This window comes from Nicotiana tabacum, chromosome 9 (genome assembly GCF_000715075.1).
Source record: "Nicotiana tabacum cultivar K326 chromosome 9, ASM71507v2, whole genome shotgun sequence".
Taxonomy (NCBI): Eukaryota; Viridiplantae; Streptophyta; class Magnoliopsida; order Solanales; family Solanaceae; genus Nicotiana; species Nicotiana tabacum.
The window spans coordinates 2,215,189-2,238,738 of record NC_134088.1 but is presented as its reverse complement, the minus strand read 5'-3'; the positions used below and the strand labels follow the sequence as shown (position 1 = coordinate 2,238,738).

At 37.2% G+C, this 23,550-nt stretch overlaps 1 protein-coding gene across 1 annotated transcript; it reads left to right on the top strand.

Moving 5' to 3' along the window:
* The first annotated feature begins 307 nt into the window (after nucleotides 1–307).
* On the top strand, nucleotides 308–1,804 carry LOC107770558 (protein ASPARTIC PROTEASE IN GUARD CELL 1-like). Its single transcript, XM_016589880.2, has one exon. It carries the CDS (start codon nucleotides 308–310, stop codon nucleotides 1,802–1,804), a length of 1,497 nt encoding a protein of 498 aa, XP_016445366.2.
* The last annotated feature ends 21,746 nt before the right edge of the window (nucleotides 1,805–23,550 follow it).

Here is a 23,550-nt window from a genome sequence, read left to right as displayed (position 1 = left end):
TTGTGATTGTTGCAAAATAAAGTTTCCAAATAGTATAAATTGCATATTTAATTCTTGTTAAGTAATGTTACATGATTTTATGCTTAGTTTGGACATTTCCAAACAAGCATAGGCATATTTTAATGATTTAACAAAAATAAGTGTGAAATGATTCAAATTTGTGTTCACATTAAATACACTTTTTTTTATCCAAATTTGTATACAAAATTTGGAAATATTTTAAAGATGAAACATAAACCAATGTTATAAATGATTGAAGCAGTTTGCTCAAGTTTCAAACCAAATTAATACTACATCAAAATTACTAATGGAAAACCCCCTTTTTCTTCTTCTTCTTCTTATATCAATCCTTCATTGGAATTCATTTGCTAGTTTAATCAATGAAAAATCATATTTCAAGATTAATTCTTCTTCCATTAAACAAGCTAGAAAAGCTTTCATGTCTTTTGATATATCCAAGCTTCAAGATCCTCCAATGCCGTCTTATTCTTTCAGTGTTTACCATATCGACGTCTTTGAAAAATCAAAATTCAACGATTATGAGTCCATGCTTACTCATCGTCTTGCTCAAGATCATGCTCGAGCTACATACTTGGCATCAAAGTTGAAATACCGCGATACTAAAATTAAAAAAGACCCCGATTTTCAAGAGAAGTACGCACGTAATTTGAGTAAGAACCATGACCAAGACCTAAAGGTAGCACCTACTAACTACTTTAATGGTCACTATGTTGCCCTTTTGTTGCTTGGTAGTGAAAGAACAAGAAATTACTTACTAATAGACAGTGGAAGTTACTTAGTTTGGTGGCAATGTGCACCATGCGTTCCAAATAAGTGTTTCAAACCGCGTTATAATACTATATACGATTCTACCACCTCCAAAACGTTCACAGGACTTGATTGCGTTGAAAACAGTTCAATTTGCATAAGTACAGATCATGATTTTCGTTGCGCTTTAGGCAGCAAACGATGTTTCTATACGCAACAATATATCACTGGAGAAACAACAAAAGGTTTTATGGCATCTGATGTGATCACATTTCCTTCAGACAATACACAATCCAGGATAAAATTTGGTTGTAGTATAGATCAAAAAGGCGGTACAGATTTCAGTGGTACATTTTCTGGGATTCTTGGTCTGAGTAAAAGAGTAAGCTTAACAGCTACAGGTGGATATTCTTTACCATCTCAATTAGGTTCGTCCATATTTGCATTATGTTTACCAACTGCTGCTTCTGTACACCCATCTTTCCTCTCCTTTAATAAAGCTCCGTGGATATATGGAACAGAGGCAAAACTACTAAAAAATCGATTAACTCCTCATTGGTACTACGTCAATCTTTTCAAGATTGTGATTAACGATAAAGTTGTTCCAGTGGATCCTTCGTGGTGGAATGGTCAAAAAGAAACCCATGGAGTGATGATAGATACAGGGACATTAATTACTCGTTTTCCTCATGATTATTATATTATATTTCGCGACGTTTTCAGAGAAGAAGTAAAAGATTATACTATGATTGAAGGTGGATATGGTATATTTGACACTTGCTATGAAGATGATCCAGATGGTGCTGAAGTATATTTCCCAATTATCAAATTTTACTTTGGCAATTATTCTGAAAGGCAAGAGGTGCTGCTAGTAGACGGACGAGTTGTAGTAAGTATTGGGGGCTATTATTGCCTAGCTTTTATGCCATGGGATGATAAATCTACACTTATAGGCACTAATCAGCTTCAAGGCATAGGTTTAACTTTTGATACTAAAAATAATGCTTTGACTTTCAGTGTTGATGCTTGTGATTGAGATAATAAAACTTGAACCTTTATGTTTGTTTTTTTTTTGTTTTTTACTCGGTGTTGTTCGGTAGTCGCATTGAACCTTTACATTCTAAGATTGTTATCTAGCTATATATATATATATATATATATATATATATATATATATATATATATGTGCGCGCACGCCTTTTTTCTTCTTTTCATAAAATTGTTTCTCTCTTTCATAAAAAGGTATGGTGAACCGTTTAGTTCGGCTTTATTTTTTCATTACTTATAAAAGATAATAATAGCCTGTTTGGCCAAGCTGCAAAAATCAGCTTATTTTAAGAAGTGTTGTTTCTTAAAGTGCTTTTCTCAAAAGTACTTTTGGTGAGAATCAGTTTGTGTTTGGCTAATTAATTTGAAAAGCGCTTCTGAGCAGGAATTAGGATTTGACCAAGCTTTTAAAAACTGCATAAGTGTATTTTTCTCAAAAGTGCTTTTCAAAAAAGTATTTTTGGAGAGAAGCTACTTTTTTTTGCTTCTCCAAAACTGTCTCTGCTTCTCTTCAAAAGTAGTACTTTTTTCCTTCCAAAAGCTTGGCCAAACACCTCAATTTTTCGAAAAAAAAAACACTTTTTGGCTAAAAAAGCACTTTTGGCCCAAAAAAAAAGGTTTGGCCAAACAGGCTATAAGTCCATTAGAATAGAAGTTAAAGAAGATATTTATAGAGAAATTTTCATAAAGCACTATCTTTTAGTAGTAATTAGCCATCTATAGATACCATTTGCTATATTACGGATTATAGATACTTTTTTTGTGGTTATAAGATGTATTTGATGTATTTAAGCTATTGTATTCATGAATACAATAGCAAAAATAGGCGTGAATTAGAGAAGTCCAGCTAATCAGTTGTTGTATTCGAGTGTATTCGACTGTATTCATGGAGTGAAACATGGGATTATAACTGGACAAATTATTGTATTTGACTATATTCACGGCGTGAAATAAGGGATTACATTGTTTTTAAAATGGAAAGTGAATCAACTAACATAATAGACACCTAATATAACTCAACAAACTCAATTATAATATACAAATTTTGTATTTTCAGTTATAAATAAGATTCTCAACCGAAAATACCCAAAAAACATAGCAATCTTCAGAGAAATTATATAATACATCTAAATACATAAATTATATTAATTAAAAAAATATATGAATACATTCATGGCATATAGCGAGACAGTGAATACAATGAAATACATAAAATACAGCGGGATACATTGAAATACAATTAGAGAAAAAAAACCAGTGAATACAATGAAATACATGGAATACAACGAGATACATTGAATTACAATGAAAAAAAGACAACGAATACAATGAAATACATGAAAATACAACGTGATACGTTGAAAATACATTAAAATATATTAACAGAAAATTAAGTTGCTCAACCCCAAAATCCGTCGTCTTTGTTCAAGAACAAACCCTAATTTCCAACTACTCCTAGTGCAGCAGATGCAATAATAACGTCAGAAGCAGCAGCAACAACAACAACAACAACAACAACAACAACAACAACAACAACAACAACAGGAAGCCACAACTCGTTTCCCTTCTAACAACAACAAGAAGCCATGGCCGCCATCAACAGAAATTGTGCCTTTGTTAAAGGAAGAGCCGGAGAAAAACGATTTGAAGGATGGGCACATGAAAGTTATGCCAGAAAATTCTTGGAACCTGAAAAATCTTTGAGTAAAATGGTCTATGCCCTCCATGTGATATAAGCGTCTCTAATTTGATTCACACAAGATGCTTAAAAGACCGGCACACGAAAGTTGAAGGCTGTGGTCGGAGAATCCGGATGTCTGTGCTGCTAGAATCTTCCAATTAACATGAGAACTAGACCATAAACCCGACGGTGAGACTAATTTATCAACGCCGAGCATGAGATCTGAAGCTGGTATCCGAAGTAGGCCATGAGATATGATTCGTTAAAACAAGAGAAATTTCATGGAGAAAGACTGGAATTGAGAGAGAGTGTGGAGAAAAATCTGAAAGAATGAGAGAGAAAAATAATACAAGCGTATTTTATGGTTTAAGGGTAGGAGGTGACCATAAATAGATATTTGACTATAAAAATCAAAAGGTAGTTGTAGAATATAATTTTTTAAAAGGATATTTATTTAAAATAAATAAGGTATCAACCTTTGCTATAGGAGGTAAAAATTCCATATTTATATTCATTGTCTTGGATCCTCTGAAAATTGAGTAAATGTTGTTAAATTGGGTCAAGTACTTCATGAAATTAAGTGGGCGTTTGGACATAAGAATGGTAAAATTCCAAAATATGATGAAAAAAAATTTCAAGTGAAAATGGTGTTTGAAATTTAGAGTTGTGTTTGGACATGAATATAATTTTGGGTTGTTTTTTATGTTTTGTGAATGATTTGAGTGAAAATTTTGAAAAATAGCTTTTTGGAGTTTTTTAAATTTTCAAAATGCATCTTCAAGTGAAAATTGAAAATTTTATGGACAAACGCTAATTTCGAAAAAAAATAAAAAAAAAGGAAAAATCCAAACGGGCTCTCTGGAGTAGCAGAAAATATAGCCAGACGGCTGGCTACTCCACTAACAACATCCAAAATTTTGACTATTCTATGTCTCAATCGTACCAAAATATATGACGAAGCTACATCAATCAAGAATGACCGTAACCTACGAGCTTTAATAAATACAAAAGTGTTTTGTGACACGTTTAAGACCACAATTTTCAAAAGTATTCGTATCTTCTTAAACTATGTGCCAATCAAACTATGTCGTAAATTAAAATTGAAATATAACGGATGAGGTACTACTTAATCAAAATTTAGTTATAGAGAAGAAAAAATAATGTACAAATGGTGGATGTGTTATTTTCCTCAGATTTTAAAGGTGGAGAATTGAGCTTTATGAAACTATCAAATGCGACTTCATATTTCAGCCAAGACAATGAAATTGGGAAGGGAATGCAGGGAAAAGTGTACAAAGCAGTAGTCCTAAATGGCTGGACTAAGAGAATTTGGAGGAAGAGTTTGTTTCTATGATTACAACTCTGTGTAGTCTAAGGCATCAGAACTTAGTACCTCTAATCGGCTTTTGTTATGAGAGGCACGAGCGACTTCTGGTTTACAAATGTTTGTGTTAAGGTCCACCGGCTCATTGATATTCTTAACATGATGTGATATTGTCTGTTTTGGGCCAAGCTGTTGGGTTGTTTATCTAATTAGATAAGAGATGTGAATTGGAAATGTAGGGAAAAGATTTGGAGAGAAACGAAAAGTTTGAAGTGTTTCTATTGTTAATTTTAATCAAACAACAACAACTCAGTATAATCCCACTTAGTGGGGTCTGGGGAGGGTAGTGTGTACGCAGACCTTACCCCTACCCTAGGGTAGAGAGACTGCTTCCAAATAGACCCCCGACATCCTTCCCTCCAAGAACTTCCCACCTTGCTCTTGGGGAGACTCGAACTCACAACCTCTCGGTTGAAAGTGAGGGTTGCTTACCATCAGAACCAGAAAATAAGTGAATATTTGTGATTACTGAAAGAGCGGAATATTAAAGGAACGAAGAACAGAGAAGAAGTCTGAAAAGAGAGAGCATAAGACTGATACAGAACAAGGATGTTTTTCATTATAATCTCAGTTACAATTTATAGAAAAACTTAAATACTAATTTCATGGTCCTGAATATCAGCACATAAACTACTTTAAAAAAAAAACTAACAAAGATACTGAGAAAAATAATAACTGCAGAATTTAAACTAAGTAATTGCTGTCAAAGTAACTACAACAATTCACAGCCAAACCGCAGTACTAAAACATAGCAACTAACACTCCTCCTTGCTTTAGGATCTGCAGACACCAAGTTTCGATCTTAAAGACTCGAACTTGTGAACTGATAATGGTTTGGTAAAAGCATCAGTTAATTAATCATCTTATTTGCAATAAATAGGAGTCACCTTCCCATTCTTTTGGACATCTCTCAAGAAAAATAATTTGATATTAAAATATTTTTTCTTTCCACGGAAAACTGGATTATGAGAAATAGCTATTGCAGTCTGATTGTCAACAAATATTTCAGTTTGTTCTTTCTGCTCAAGATAAAGATCTTCCAATATTTTTCTTAACCACAATGCTTGATTCACCGCAGTTGCTACTGCCACAAATTCTACTTCCGCTGTCGATTAAGCTATTGTATCCTGCTTTTTTGTACTATATGAAAAGATACCTGAACCAAAAGTGAAACAGTATCCAGAAGTGATCTTTATGGCGTCAATTGAACCACCCCAATCACTATCGGAAAACCCGGTTAGTTTGAGTTATTCGTAACTTTTAAACTTAATTCCAAAATCAGTCGTTCCTTTGACATATCTGATCACCTTTTTTGCTGCCTTTAAATGAACTTCACTTGTACAATGCATGAAGCGAGATAGAATACTTACATCATTGATGATGTCAGGCCTTGTTGTTGTTAGATACATCAGACACCCAACCAAACTTCTGAAATATGACTCATCCACTTTCTGTGTTCCATCTTCTTTGCTCAATTTTTCTCGGAGTGCTCATCCCTTTGCAGTCTTCCATGCAAAAAAAAAAATTTAAGTATCTCTTTTGCATATTTTTTCTGACAAATGAACATTGTTCCCCGATATTGTTTAATATCCATGTCGAGGAAGTAAGACATAAGCCCAAGATTTGTCATTTCAAACACTTTCATTATTTCTTGTTTGAAATTATCAATTTGATATGCACTACTTCCTGTAACTAGAAGATCGTCAACATCAAATGAAATAATTAGAGTACTATTTCCAGTATATTTGACATACAAAGTGGACTCATATAAGCTTTTCTCAAAGCCTAAACTGAGTAAATGGTCACCAATTCTATTGTACCAAGCTATTGGAGCTTGTTTCAATTCATAAAGTGCCATTTTAAGAAGATAGGCTCTATTTCCTTCTTCTTCTTTCACATAGCCTTCTGGTTGTTCTATGTAGATCTCTTCCCGTAGAAAACCAATCAAGAATGTTGATTTGATATCTAACAGGTACACTTTCTATTTCTTTTGTGTTGCAACAGCGAGTAAGAGCCTATGTCATGACCCCAAACCACCCCGATCGTGATGGCGCCTATCACAGTACTAGGCAAGCCAATCCAACATTTACAACATCGAGTTCTTTTTATAATTCATTTTTCTAAAACATATTTAAGTCTCAAATCTTTCATATGTAATATATATATCAATAGAAATATGCGGAAAAACCAGTACGAAAGACCACTAAAACAGCCCAAATCTGGTGTCACTAGTCATGAGCCACTAAGTACAACTCAACACTGTCTACTTAATACAAATTAAGTCTAAAATATAATGTACCAGGATAGGAAGGGGAAGGGCAGGGCTGCGAACGTCGTACAGCTACCTTGCTAACTCTGGAAATACACAGAAGTTGCTGAAAGCTCAGAAATACCTGAATTTGCAAACAAGGCGCATGGAGTAATGTGAGTACGCCAACTCAGTAAGTAATAAAAGTAAATAAAGACTGAATAGTAGGAAACAATAAATCCACATCAAGATAAACTCAGTAAGCACAACAAGCTATCAAATCAGAACATGAGTCACTCGTCTCATTTAAAATCCAGTGTTTGGTAAAAATCATTTGAAGATGCTTTCCAACAATTTCAATAGAGGTTCAATACAATTTATAATAAAAGTGATGAAAATCATAATTGGCCCCTCGGACAAAATGTAGTTTGTATAAAGCCCCTCGGGCAAACAGGAATTATAAACATCTCATAACATAAAAATTTCAGTGGAAATAACAAAGCCAAATCAGTGATTAAATTCTGAACATCTCGTAAAAACTCCAGTTTAAATAAAAGTTGTTTAATAGCATTTGTTCAACATTTTCAATAGAGGCTTAGTATAAAGAGGAGTGAAAATAATAGTTTCATAAAAACAAGCCCCTCGGTCAAAGCATCAATTATATATGTATACAGCCCCTCGCTCAAGCCTCTCAATCACTCAAAACTCAACTCTCATCAATCACCGCCCACACTCAGCACTCACGCTCAATAGATACCATATAATAACCGATGTGGCGTGCAACCCAATCCATAATATATAGTTGACTGCGCTCACTGGAGTTGTGCAGACTCCGGAGGGGCTCATACAGCCCAAGCACTATATCGCTGCGGCGTGCAGCCCGATCCAACATATCGTTGCGGCGTACAACCCGATCCATAAATATAAAATCCTCACAACCAGGCCCTCAGCCTCTCTCTCAGCCATCAATCTCACAAGCCACTCGGACTATCAGTAAAATAGGGCGTTCAGCCCAAAATATCATTAGTAGTTTTCAAACTGAGTAATTAAGGCCAAGTTATGAAATCAGTAAAACACAGCATGACTAAGTACAAATATTAAGTTAAAACAGTGAGAAATAGTAGTAAAATCCCCATAAGGGTCCAAAATAGTTGACACGAGGCACAACTATGGCATTCGCCCAAAAACATAGCAATACTTTACAAATCACAATAATATCAAATAGTTTTAAATCAAGTACGCGACTTAACAGTCGTACGGGATGGACCAAGTCACAATCCCCAATGGTGCACGGCCCCACGCTCGTCATCTAGCGTGTGTGTCACCTCAAAGTAGCACAACGATGTGAAATCCGGGGTTTCATACCCTCAGGACAATATTTACAATCATTACTTACCTCAAACCGGACGAAAATCCTACTCCGCGGTGTCCTTGCCTCTTAACTCGGCCTCAACTCACCTCGAATCTATTCAAAATCAGATTCATAACATCAACATATGCTAAGGAAATGAAGCTCATGCGAAAATAATCAATACATCAAGAATCCTGAAATTGGCCAAACCCGACCCCTGCGCCTACGTCTCGGAATCCAATAAAAATTATATCAATAGAATCCTTATCCTCTCACAAGTCTACACATACCAAGAACATCAAAATCGGAACTCAAATGGTCCTTCAAATCCCCAATTTATATTCTCCAATTTCAAGCCCTAATTCTCCAATTTTACGCTTTAAATGCCACTAATTTCATGTCTAATTAGGTAGAAATCATCATAGAATCGAATATTGAGTTCAAAAATCTTGCCTCCATGTGTTTCCCTTCGATTCCCTCTTCAATCCCTCTCAAAAAGCTTCAAAACCGCTCAATAATGGTGGAAAATGGACCAAAAATCACAAAGGCAACTAATGGTGGAATGCGATCAAAGCCTCGTGTTCGGGAAGCACAAAAATTCACTAACCAAATATTACTCTTTCGCAAACGCAAAATCCTTCACGCGAACGCGAAGCCTCAGCCATCCAAGCCTTCACGAACGCGATATCATCTACGCGAACGCGATGAACAACTACCAGGGGACCCAGCTGCTCCACTTTCCTCTTCGCGAACGTGTCCATCTCCTCGCGTTCGCGTTCCTTTGACTGTCCATATCTTCGTGAATGCGAGCCCCCGTCGCGAACGCGAAGAACACTTTTTCTGCAACAAAATACCAGAAAATCTGCAACTACCCAAAACAAGAATTTGATCTGTTAACCACCTGAAATTCACCCGGGGCCCTCGGGACCTCAACCAAACATGCCAACACACCCCATAACATCATTCAAACTTGTTTCAATCTTCGAAACGCTCTAAACAACATCAAAACATCAAATCACCCTTGGATTCAAGCTTAAGAATTTCCAAAACTTCCAAATTCCGCTTTCGATCAAAAAGTTGATCAAACCTCGTCTAAATGACCTGAAATTTTTCACACACGTCCCAAATGACACAGCGGACCTACTCCAATTTCTGGAATTCCATTTTGACCCCTATATTAAAATTTCCACTACCAACCGGAAAACGTCAAAATTCCAATTTCGCCAATTCAAGCTTAAATCTACCCCTACCTCCAAAATACATTTCGATCACGCTCCTAAGTTCCAAATCACCTCACGAAGCTATCTGAACCATAAAAACCAAGTTCCGAGATCATTTACTCACAAGTCAACTTCTGGTTGACTTTTCCAACTTTATAATCAACTTAAGAGACTAAGTGTCTCATTTCTCTCTATAATCATTTCGAACCCGAGCCAACCAACCCAACACAACATAAAAGAGCTGAACCATACAAACTGAAGCAGAAATGGGGGAAACGGGATTAAAATTCTCGGAACAACTGATCGGATCGTTACATCCTCCTCTACTTAAATATACGTTCGTCCTCGAACGTGCCCAGAGTTGTTCCAAAAGCCAACAAATCGCTGTATAACCTTACCATGCACATATTTGGGGGTGATCCCATGTCACCCTATCTCATATAGGTCTGATAGCACAACATAACTAAAATTTCACAATTCAACCTAGTTCATAGACCTTATAACCAATTTCCACTTCTGAAATTCGCTATAAGATCACAATCTCACATCTACACACAGAATAAATTTGAACACGCTGTATCAAGCCATAAGAACAATTCAAGATGGAAATCACATAATATACCATAACACTCGAACACTCACAGTAAAAACTTCAAATCATAGCAACCTCTCAAAATAACTGGATACTGATAATAAACCTCTTATCAAATAAAACCTCATTACAACACTTCGACTGCCAACGATGAATGAAACGTGTTTAAAGTCATAACCATTCCTCAGGTTAACCATTCATGAAGCTTCCTCTCCTTCGTCAAGGATCTCAGTAAATTTCTAAGCCGAACATCGATATTATCCTTCCAACATGCTGAAATCGAATCCGATAGTATTCATTCTAGATCTAATAACCTTATCTCCTCCAACACGACTACTCTGGTGACATGATACATCAATACATTCTAAAGCTACAACCCGTGCAATCTGCGCACCAATAAGCAACAATCCGAACGTACTCACATCATGAAAAAAAATAACTCAAATGAGAGAGTTGTACCACAAGACCACCAATACCATCACAACACGATGTTGAGAACCCATCACACACTGTAGAACCAGAACACACGAATCTAACCTGAAGTATCATACCTCCACATAACTTTGTTGCAATGCGCGACCCTTTCTGAACACTGATCCACATGAATCACCTCAAGTCACTATGCTAAAAATCAACAACCACGTGAAATTTGGTGTCTAGTACCAACAGTGAATCACTATAACCACGGAGAGCAAACGACATAATGTCATACCAGTCCGAGAGAACATATCCAATGCGCAATCAATCATGCAACACTCAAATACCCATCTTGCTCAAGTTCCACTATAAAGCCCAAATAGAACCGCACCATATGTGCACATAACCAACAATCACAACTCCTTGCAACACAGAAGGGTAACTCATAGATCACTCCAGAACACGAATGAGCTCAATGACAATCGAATGGCACATTCCTCAATAATAGCAATTCGGAGTCAACAATTCCTACCCGGTGTAGAACACACATCCATACTAGGCCTACCAGAGCTCAATGACAATCGAATGGCACATTCCTCAATAATAGCAATTCGGAGTCAACAATTCCTACCCGGTGTAGAACACACATCCATACTAGGCCTACCAATGAACACTAAATTAACTCTGGTCACCAGCAATAGATAGATAACTCTCTGAAAGTTCACAATGACTGAATCATGGCACATACTAACATCTGACTAGCTTTACTCGCATCTTCACAGTCCACAACCACAAAATAACATGTTTATGAGAACTCCCAATCTCGAAATTCATAAAGCGCACGAATCACCATATCTGATCCCAACTCCACCGCTCGAATATATAACACACCTCTAATACTCAATCATTCCACGAGGGATACTCCTATAATTCTTCTGTGCCACTAAGCAAACTTGAATATCAGCAGTCAATCCAACAATAGAGCGCTGCAATACCAATGAAGTACCATTAACTCAAACACACTGCCCTTTCTGAAATGTATACCCCCATCAAGCTGCACCAATTAGTGATATCTTTTACCTAGTCGTCTGAAACTATCCATGCTACCTAAGAATCTATGACTTTCCTTCAAGAACTGAATCGTGACCTCACACATGCAAATCTCAACCCTATATAACATACCGCATATACCATGCCATCCTATAATAAATATGAGAACTTCATAATCCATTCCGAGCCACAAGCAACTACGTACTCAACTAGCCAAAAACTTTCCATTTGATCTCATCTAGAAGAAAATCACTATACATCACATGCTCCTCATGCCAATAGAAAATATATATCTCTAACCGTGGTAGAAGCCATCAAGGACTCTTCGAATCCTATTTGCACAAAACTAAACCATCAGGACTGAATCCTTCTAGCTCAACCAAGCTACGCAGGTCACCAAAAAACCCAAGAGCATTGCCACGAGACACATGTAGAAACTCATTACTTCATAAGCACCCAAAGAACTAATCATATCCCTTACCATGCCGATCTGACCTACTACCAAGTTGTCCTATCATCCCAAGTTTCTTCTGATTTACTTTCGAATTGATACTTATCGTTGCCATGATACCAAAGTCCTCAACCCAGACTCACCACACGAAACCCAAGCATAAAACCACACCACACTAAGGATCATAAACCATTGTATTCTTCTGAAGCACCCCCAAAAGTACCACAACTGAGATACCCGCTCTAAAGAGACCTTCTGCAAATCTAAAGCCATTACCTTTACCTTCCTGATAATGGTATGTTGAATTCATAATGATACAGAAATGCCACAAGTCCTAACATCCTCACATAGAAATCTCAGTTTCTAGCCAATACGCATCTTGAAGATTCCCAATTACTACATGTAAATCCTGAATCATTCAAAACCATTCTCAAGAGTCATTCACTCTACTCTGGTTTCAATTAGACTGATCAAATGAACCGAATGACATGTGCCCCATTAGAACAACAACATCTATGGAAGTAACCCCTCTTTAAGGCAACTAAGTAAATTCTTGCTCTATGCACCGTACACACAATAACTCATAATGCATATACTTTACTACTGCCATAATACTATAGTGAGATTAAACTCAATCCTTCATAAGCTCGTGCAACACAGACCATCTAGTACTCCAAATCTTTTGTAATTCTCGCATTCACACTCGTAACACCCAAGCCTACTCTCATACATGATCCAAACTCAAATCGCATTACATATATTTTACTGGTAAAAGAGGACTTACAACAAACACGTAGGGACCACAAAAACTTCAGAACACTCCGCAGGAGATAATCCACCTGCTTCGCCTCAAACTAACATCTTTTTATACCCTTCCACTATCATAAACATCATGCAATCACTGAATCTTCCTGAGTCTGAACTCATATCACAACATGAAATCTATTTCACTTCCCAACTAGATAACATGAAAAGATCCTTCAACAAACCCACAACTCGGGGCTATACATCAAATTATGATGGAAATCAAGCACCGGATAGTCCTTGCTACCCCCAAACAAACCCTTCTTATCTCATTCAAATCATATGAACACATCTCGCAGTCATATCATACTCATCACGTAGCTATCCAATCATCACTTACCCTAATAGGGACACTTTCGAACATATAAATCCAAAAACACGTGCTCACACGATCAACACCTCAGTGCTCAAGCAACAAGAAGAGCCCGGCCTCAAGTCCTCCAGACTGGCCCAACATCAACACACAAAAATTACATCTTGCCCCTCGATTAAAGAATCACAAGCCGTCGATGCACAACTGATACTGAGCGCTCATGCGCGCATATGAATGTGTGGAAGGAATTTCAAGGGTTACATTTAAAGCTAAATAAATGTCGCACGATAAGAATTCAAGAATGTGAACTTTTTCCTAAAGGCTATGCAGCCTCCCGAGGATAAGTACAGACGTCTCCATACCGATCAGTGAAACTCCACTAAACTTGCTCATAACTCGTGAGACCTATGTAACCTAGGCTCTGATACCAACTTGTCACAACCCAAACCACCCCGGTCGTGATGACACCTATCACAGTACTAGGCAAGCTAATCCAACATTTACAATATCGAGTTTTTTTTATAATTCATTTTTCTAAAACAGATTTAAGTCTCAAATCTTTCATATGTAATATATATATATATATATATATATATATATATATATATATATATATATATATATATATATATATATCAAGAGAAATATGCGGAAAAACCAGTACGAAAGTACACTAACACAGCCCAAATCTGGTGTCGCTAGTCAAGAGCCACTAAGTATAACTCAACAATGTATGCTTAACTCAAATTAAGTCTGAAATATAAAGTACTAGGATAGGAATAGGAAGGGAAGGGTTGCGAACGCTGTGCAGCTACCATGCTAACTCTGAAAATACATAGAAGCTGCTAAAAGCTCAGAAATACCTGAATCTTTACACAAGGTACAGGGAGTAATATGAGTACACCAACTCAGTAAGTAATAAAGGTAAATAAAGACTAAGCAGTAGAAAATAATAAATCCACATCAAGATAAATTCAGTAAGCACAACAAGCTTTCAAATCAGAATATGAGTTACTCGTCTCATATAAAATCCAACTTTTGGTAAAAATCATTTGAAGATGCTTTCCAATAGTTTTAATAGAGGTTCAATACAATTTATAATAAAAGTGATGAAAATCATAATCGGCCCCTCGAGCAAAACGTAGTTTGTATACAACCCCTCGGGCAAATAGGAATCATAAAAATCTCAGTGGAAAAAACAAAGCTAAATCAGTGATTAAATTCCGAATTCTCGTAAAAACTCCAATTTAAATAAAAGTTGTTTAAAAGCATTTGTTCAACATTTTCAACAGAGGGTCGCTATAAAGATGAGTGAAAATAGCAGTTTCATAAAAACAAGCCCCTCGGGCAAAGCATCGCTCATATATGTATACAGCCCCTCGGGCAAGCCTCTCAATCACTCTAAACTCAACTCTCATCAATCAGGGCTCGCACTCAGCACTCACGCTCAATAGGTAACAAATAAAAACCATTGTGGCGTGCAGTCCGATCCATAATATACAATTGACTGCGCTCACTGGGGGTGTGCAGGCTTCGGAGGGGCTCCTACAGACCAAGATATATACCGTTGCGGCGTGCAGCCATATCCATATATATATATATATATATATATATATATATATATATGTATATATATATATGTATGTACATGTATGTATGTATGTATGTATGTATGTACATGTATGTATGTATGTATGTATGTATGTATGTATGTACATGTATGTATGTATGTATGTATGTATGTATATATATCGTTGCGGCGTGCAGCCCGATCCATAAATATATAATCCTCACAATCAGGCCCTCGACCTCTCTCTCAGCCATCAACCTCACAAGCCACTCACACTATCAGTAAAACAAGCGTTCAACCCAAAATATCATTTATAGTATCACAACTAAGTAATTAAGGTTGAGTTATGAAATCAGTAAAATACAGCATGACTGAGTATAAATATTAAGTCAAAACAGTGAGAAATAGTAGTAAAAGCCCCATAAGGGTCCAAAAAAGTTGGCACAAGGCCCACTTATGGCATACTATAGCAATACTTTCCAAAACATAATGATATCAAATAGTTTCAATCAAGTACGCGACTTAACAGTCGTACTAGATGGACCAAGTGACAATGCTTAATGGTGCACGAGCACACGCTCATCATCTAGCATGTGTGTCACCTCAAAGTAGCACAACAATGTGAAATCTCGGGGTTCATACCCTCTGTTGATACCCAATTTTTCCCTATGTATTTTTATATACAAAATACTTTCAAAATAGCATTTACATACAATAACCTATTTTATTCTTATATTCCCAAGATCCAATAATTATTCCCAAGATTATCATTTTGGTGAATAACCTATTTTATTCTTATATTTATACCAAAATATAATTAAGTTGATTTTTGTATATTTTTTACAAATCTATTTGGTATCTTTAAGCCAAATTGCATGTAATTGCAATTATAGCCTATTTCACGATTAGTAGCATTTTATAATTATAAAATTATTTCCAGTATTTTTAAATTAATATTTATATAGTATTTATTGCCTCAAGGTTTTTAATTTACTTTTAAAATTATTATTACTATTTTTATAAAATAAAAAGTGAAAATAGGCTATTTAACACTTAGCCCATTTCTATTTCAATTACAGCCCTTTCACCTTTCAATTTTGGCCCTCAATTTGACCCAATTCCGCCCACAAAATAAACCAGTCCAATCCTCAAATTACACGACCCCTGACCCGATTAAAAAAAACTCACCCGACTCCACTTTTGATCCAGGTCGTTGATCATTTTGATCAACGGTCGTAATTCACCCTTTCCTTTTTAATTCCTAAACCCCCTTGACCTAATTCATTTCACCTAAGACGTAGCCTTTGAACCCCTTCGTCTCTCAAATCCTCTCGAGCCTCTCCGAAACCCTAATCGTCTCCCACCTTATCTCACCATATTTCCACCAAAATCCATGGCGTCTCCGGCCATGGATGGTCTGTACTCATCCTTTCTCACCATCAGACCTAAACTACTCAAGGTTTTGAAGACCTACTTCAATGTCTCTCTTCATATCCTTCTTAGATCTATAGATCTATGGTTTCTCCGGCCATTACCCCGGCATGTTCAAGCAATATGAGTCTTTTCGACTCAGGATCTGACTTTCCTCAAGACCTTTCTCATTTCTAGGGTTTTCTCTAAAACCCTAAGCTGTCTGAGGTTCTTTACTTGCTTATTTTCTTAGATCTGGAAAATGTCTGTGTTCTATTGAACTTTTTAAAGGTTTCCCCAAATTCTCTTTTCAAAATCGTTTAATTTCGATTTAGGGTTTCTGAAAGGTTTTTCAAAAGCATCTTTCTGATTCTTTTTGTTTTTCTTTATGTATGTTTGTCTGTGTTATGCTAGTATGACTTCTTTTAATATGCATGTATTGTTCTTCTACTTCCTTTTTCTACTATACACATTACTCTTGTACTCACATGTTAATCCGTGTTATGTTTTCCTTACTCTTCTACTATATGTGCTTACTGTGAATTCTTTGATGTTGTTGGCTTTACTGGACTATGTTTGTGTTCTTACTAAGCATGATTCATCTATTTTTGCCTAAGTTTGTATCACTTTTTCTTCTGAACTTGTTTAAGTTCTGAGTTTTTCTCAAAACGTGTTCTTCATGCTCTTAACTGTGTATTGTGTCTGTTTGTTTCTCATAAGTCTTTGGAAAAGACTACTGAGCCTCTATCGAGTGGCTTGCCTTCTCATCTCTATTGTCTGATTCATCTTGAAACCCCAGTATTTAGGGTTTCCTTTGGCAATTTTGATTTTTGTTTTTAAATTAGGGTTCCACTTTGGGACCCTGGACTCTCAAACTCATTGTGAGTCTACAAACGGGACTTGCAGCCTTTCTTGCTTATGATTCTGAACCTCTCTTTAATTAAACTCTATTCTAAATAAACTTCTTGATTCACATGTTTGTGTGCTTTTATATATGAGAAATCTTCTTTCAAAAGGTCTTTACCAACTAATTGATTGATTTCGAATTCCTTTTAATAAGTCCTGACTGATTGTTACTGATTTCCTTTAATAGAACCCTCTTTACCTATTCCTGACTTGGTTCATTCGAACTAAGCCTGTAATGTTGATTTTACTGGCTGTTTGATTGATTCCCTTTCCTTTTTATTTACAAACCAAGTACCAATGGACTTTTGCCTTAAATAAACTTTATGTATTTACCCTTTTTATGCTACTGTGAAAAGATTTTAATCAAATTTATTTTCTCAATTGTATTCTACCCGTTTGAAATCAAATCCATTAACTGAAGGGAGATCATATAAGACTGATTTCAAAGTTATTTCCTTACCTTTCTTACTCGTTTTCTGCACTATAAAGGGGACTACCCTTCTGCACTTTTGACACCACTTCGAGTTCAATACACGACACCTTCACACTACCAATCTTTAAACTTTCAATTCAATACTTACAATACTGCTTTGAATTCAATACTTCTTTCAATACTCTGCTTTGCTTGAGATCTTTTGGAACTGCTTTGCTTACAACTTGGCTCTTTCAAGACTACTGTTTTTACTTGTTTTCCCTGAAACTGGTATGTTTTGGTTTAATTTTCTGCCTCACCACTATTTGTTTACTTCATAGCTTCAGCATTCCTGTCTACTTTACTATTGTTGTTCAGTGATTAAACTACGTATGTCCTTTCTTTGCATCTGTTTCTATTGTGAATCCCTACCCCTTATTCCCTTCTATGTGTTTGAGTTAAGTTCTTGGCCCGGCAGTATCCAAATTACTGCCCAGGTCATAACCTGATCCACAATGGATCCTAACTCCTAAGATTTGGCTAACAGGCTGGTCAGGGATGTGCCAGCATTCCCAATTGTTGGGCATGACCACCAGCCTTCCATGGCTTTCCCTGATCCCCCCCTCCTATGCACTTACACTTACTCTTAGACTCTTAAGTTCTGCACCCCTCTTATGAGCCTTGCTTTGGGACCTTGAGTTCCCTCTGAACTTGGACATCTGAGTCTTGGCCCTTCCACACTGTACTATGATCTTAATTCTACAATGTGTTTGGGGTGTAAGCACTGCCCGGAGCCCCTTTGAGACTCTTAGGAACTTTGACACATCCCAAATATGAGAAAAGCTTTTGGAAATCTGATCCTATAAGTTGGTTTATCTCATATTGTTGGACTTTGAGTCTGAATTAGGCTGTTTGGTTGTAGCCGGAACTTCTGATGTAATTTTTACCTTTTTTCTGAGTCATTCGGGTCTGTAATAATTTGTCATAACTATTGGGGATGGCTAGTAGGAAGGGATGGGATAAATGTATGTAAAGGGGTAGATAACTTGCCTATAGGATGTTCTGATTCCTGTATCTAGGTTTCTGCATGTCTGCATATAGAAATCCTGTATCTAGGTTTCTGCATTTCTGCATATAGAAATCCTGTCTCTAAGTTTCTGCATTTCTGCCTATAGAAATCATGATCATAGGGTTTCTGCACTTCTGCATATACATGTCATTAGGCAAGCAATCATAGGTTTAATAATAATCAACTTTATTCTAAATATCATGCCTATAGGACTCTTGCATTTTTCAATCGTTTAAAAACCAATAACGCTTAGAAATCATGCCTATAGGTGTAATCAATTGAATTAGTTTCGCTATTCCATCTCTGAGTTTAAAATCAGTAGTAATACCGTTTACAATCTGCAAAACTCTTGTTTATAAAACCAGTAATCCTTTCTTTAAAATCAGTGTTGTTAGATGTCATGCCTATAGGTCTCACCTAGGCAAACCATTAGGTGATCAATTAACTATGTCAGTTTTGATAAACTACAATCAAACAAGGCTAATTCGGACTCCTCATCTGAGAAATATGTGATAAATCAACATGTCTTAACGCTTTAATTCAGACTATAACCAGTATTTGAAGTCATGCTATATATTTGCTCCTCTGGGTGAGGAGGCTTGTTTGAGCCTTAACTGCTATTTGTTTTTCCCCTAATTGCTTATGTGTTTTGTTTGTCGCCTAGACTTTTTATCCTTTTAAAACTCTGAAAAGCCCCAACTCCCTCCCCTTTAGGATTAGTAGTGTCAAATGCCTCCGGGACTGATAGGATTGGGATGGGTAATAGTATGCAATAAAAAACAATACTATTCCGTGCTTTAATACCTTAAGAGGGTGGGAAGGGTAGATATGGATATGATGACAGGGGCGCTAATACCACGTGAGCCCCTCTTTTGAGGAGTGATTACCGGGTATTGCATTGATGTGATCCATATTATTTGTAAACCTAAGACCCCCTTTCCTTTATTTGTTTATTTTATTCTCAAACTATTTCTTTAAAATTTATATTTTCTTTACTTTCGTCAAACTCTCAACTTGCTCGCAATATTATGTGAAAACCCCCCTCTACTTGAGACTTCTATTTGCTTACTTGTTATTCAAAGTCACAATTGTAACATGGCCAGGAACCACACTAGTGGATCTTGGGGTGCCTAACACCTTCCCCTCGAGATAATTTCTAGCCCTTACCCGAACTCTGGTTTTCCAACTCGAACTCTTCTTTAGTGTCCTAGTGCACTTTAATCATTAGGTGGCGACTCTTCAACCCAAAAAATCCAATTCCCAAGAGGGAACGAGTTGTCCTCCCAAAAGTCATGAACCCGATTTCGCCTTAGGAAAAGGGGGCACGACAGCATGGCGACTCTGATGGGGACTTCTTTAGGCTTTTACCATCTCATGTTACTTGTGACTTCACTGCTTCTTTATTACCTTTATTTAATGTCTTTACCTCTTTTCTGCTATGAAACTGACTTGGCTCTTTGTTTCTTTTATTTAATGCTTTTTTTTACCGCTTTCCTTCAATGCCATTGTAATTATGAGCAATTATTGTAATCATTACTTTATGAACGTGCAATATGTGACAACTTGTTTCATTCTTGTAATTGCATATTCAACATCATATTCCACTCGTGCCAAACAAAATACCATAGCAACACTTATAATGAGTGGTTGCGCCCTTCCAATATTATCACCCCCTAAATTTGGTAAAGGAGTATTTGCGGTAAAACCAGTCGATCAGTGGTGCAGTCGACAGTTCCGTGCCTTTCCCTCTTGAGTTGTCTGCTCAAGGGCACCGGTCTAATACCCCATAGAAACCTTACTCTGTTCAATTGTGCATGCATCACTGTCAAACCTAGTCGAGTCAGTTATGTTGTCCGCATAATGACTCTTTAAGATAGCCTTGTCTAAAGTCTACTGGGTTTCCTTAAAACCCAAACGGACGCTACCATGTGTGTGTATTTATTTGGAGAACTAAATGTTGCTCATGCTAATTGTTGATATTTAATAGCCGAATCTGTCAGAAGTATGGCCTCGCCCTTTTGAGAAATGAATGACAAAGTTCCCGACTTTAGTATGGTCAACATACCCTCACTCTTGCTGACCTGGTGGAGGAACCTCCCATCAAGTAACCAAATCAACGAATGGAAAGAGAGAGTCACCAGGGCTAGTGAGAAGCTGGAATATCTAGAATACAGTCTGCTGGAGTTGGAAGGGAAAGTGAGGAGAAGAGTCATCGACTGTCAAAACGCTGAGAAAGGCAGAGGAGAACGCCTGGCGAAGGCATTTTTACTAGAAAATATGCGCGAGCTGGAGGATCTGATCAACGAAAACATTCAACCTGAAGAAGGTCCTTCTGGGACCAAGTAGTTAGGATCTTTTCATTTTGCTTTAAATGTAATAAGGCCAATGGCCATTAGTGACATTTTATTTTCTGCTATTTTAGTGTTGTTTTGGGATTCGTCTTATTTTTATCAATAAAATGAGGCATTTAGCATTATAAGTTCTCCAAATCAACTTGTCGCTAGGCCTACCTCGGGCATAACGAGGCTCCAAATTAGGACACGATTTATATTCTTGCACTATATGTTTAAATATTGCAATGTTTTCTTCTCATAACCCGCACTAACTTTCTACCTTTGTTTTTATTTTTATTTTATTTTTTTGTTTTATTCCCCTCCCCAAAGGTTAGTTCGTGCACTTTGGCATCGTTATCATACTCCACAAGATCTAAGGGCCCTCCGCCGCCGCCTCCTCTGAGTCCTATCAAAAACAAGAACAAGGGAACAAGGGAAAAATGGAAGATTTGAGCAACATCAGAAAGGAGAACTCAGTTGAAATGGGTGGCAAGGCTGAACAAAGCACCATGCATTATCTTTATTTTTCGCTAGTTGACTTTCTTTACGCATTTTTAATATTGAAATAAGAGCTCCAATGTTCAAAACAATTATGAAATTTATCAAAGCATTTTAGTTTCTTATAAATCTTGCTCTTATTACTTTTTATCATTTACTTTATTTACACAGCATTACTATTACTTATCTTGATGAACCGACGATTATGACATGCAATGAGACAATGCAACAAACAGATATAGACTCAGAAGAAGATGATATACCAGAAGAGGTTGTTAAAGAGGTTGAGGATTTTGAGAACAGACCTAAGTCTAACCTAGACGAAACTGAGATTGTCAACCTGGGAGATGCAGAAAATGTCAAAGAAACGTGTATCAGTGTTCATCTGTCACCATCAGAAAAGAAAGAGTCCACAGAATTTCTAAGGGAATATGAGGACATATTCGCCTGGTCTTATGATGACATGACTGGTCTCAGTACATTTATTGTAGCTCGCAAACTGCCAACCAATCTGATATGTCCACCAGTAAAACAGAAGCTCAGGAAGTTCAAACCTGACATGAGTTTGAAAATCAAGGAAGAAGTCACCAAGCAAGTCAAAGCCAAGGTTCTTAGGGTAGTAGAGTATCCAACATGGTTAGCCAATATTGTGCTAGTGCCAAAGAAGGACGGGAAGGTTAGAGTCTGTGTCGACTATCGGGATCTCAACCGGGCCAGTCCGAAAGATCACTCCCCCTTGATGAACATACACATTCTAATTGACAACTGCGCCAAGCATGAACTGTAGTCGTTCGTTGATTGTTTTGCTAGGTATCATCATATATGGATGGATGAAGAAGACGCGGAGAAAATGGCTTTCATTACACCGTGGGAGATGTATTGTTACAAGATGATGTCGTTTGGGTTAAAGAATGCTGGGGCCACCTACATGAGGGTCATGACCACTATTTTCCATGACATGATACACAAAGAGATCGAGGTGTATGTAGACGACGTCATCATCAAATCCAAGAGAGCCACTGACCACATGGAAGATCTGAGGAAGTTCTTCAACAGACTAAGAAGGTACAACTTGAAGCTGAATCCTGCCAAGTGTGCATTCGAGGTTCCTGCCGAAAAACTACTTGGAATCATTATGAGTCGCCGAGGAATAGAACTAGATCCGTCAAAGGTCAAAGCCATCCAAGAATTGTGTGATGAGGTCATCACCGTAGTTCTTCCTTGTTCCGTGCTTCCGAGGCCTTGAAAACCTCGCTTTTAGTTGCCTCGATTTGCATGCACAGTTCGGGTGCGTAGACGGAAAGTTTTTATGTTAGAATATGTGAATTTTGTGAAAACTTTGATGAATTTTGATATTAATATGCATAATATTGAATTCGGTCAACATTTTGGATAAACGAACCTGAACCTGTGATTCGACAATCCCGGAGGGTCCGTAAAAAAATATGGGACTTGGGCGTGTGCCTGGAAGTAAATTCTGAGGTCCCAAGCCCGAGAAATGAATTTTTTGTGAAATTGTTTTCTGAAATTAATTAAGGAAAATGAAGAAGAAAATTGATCAGAAAAATTGTTGTATCGGGCTCGTATTTTGGTTCTGACGCCCGGTACGAGTCTTAAATATGTTTTAAGCACTATCTGTAAAGTTTGGCTTAAAACGGACGTCATATGACGTGTTTCGGACTTAAAATGGGAATTTATTTTTCATGAAAGTTGAAAGAAAATCATGTGTGTTGAGGTTTGATTCTATGTATATGATGTTATTTTGGCGATTTGATTGCACAAATGAGACCGTAAGATGTTTTAAGATCATATGTATGTTTGGTTTGGAGCCCCGAGGGCTCGGGTGAGTTTTGAGTGGGGCCCGGGAGGTCTTAGACTTACAAAAATGCAGGTTCAGGTGTTGCAGGCCCAGTGCGGCCGTGGACGTTTTCATGCGGTCCGCGCTGGCAGCCACGCGGCTGCGGTGCTTTTCGGTGCGATCCGCATGGTGGGGGTTCAGAGGGTCGGTAGCCAGGTCGACCAGCGT

Bases quoted from the DNA above. Each gene is read 5' to 3' on its own strand.
- LOC107770558 (XM_016589880.2), top strand. From the start codon at position 308: ATGGAAAACCCCCTTTTTCTTCTTCTTCTTCTTATATCAATCCTTCAT.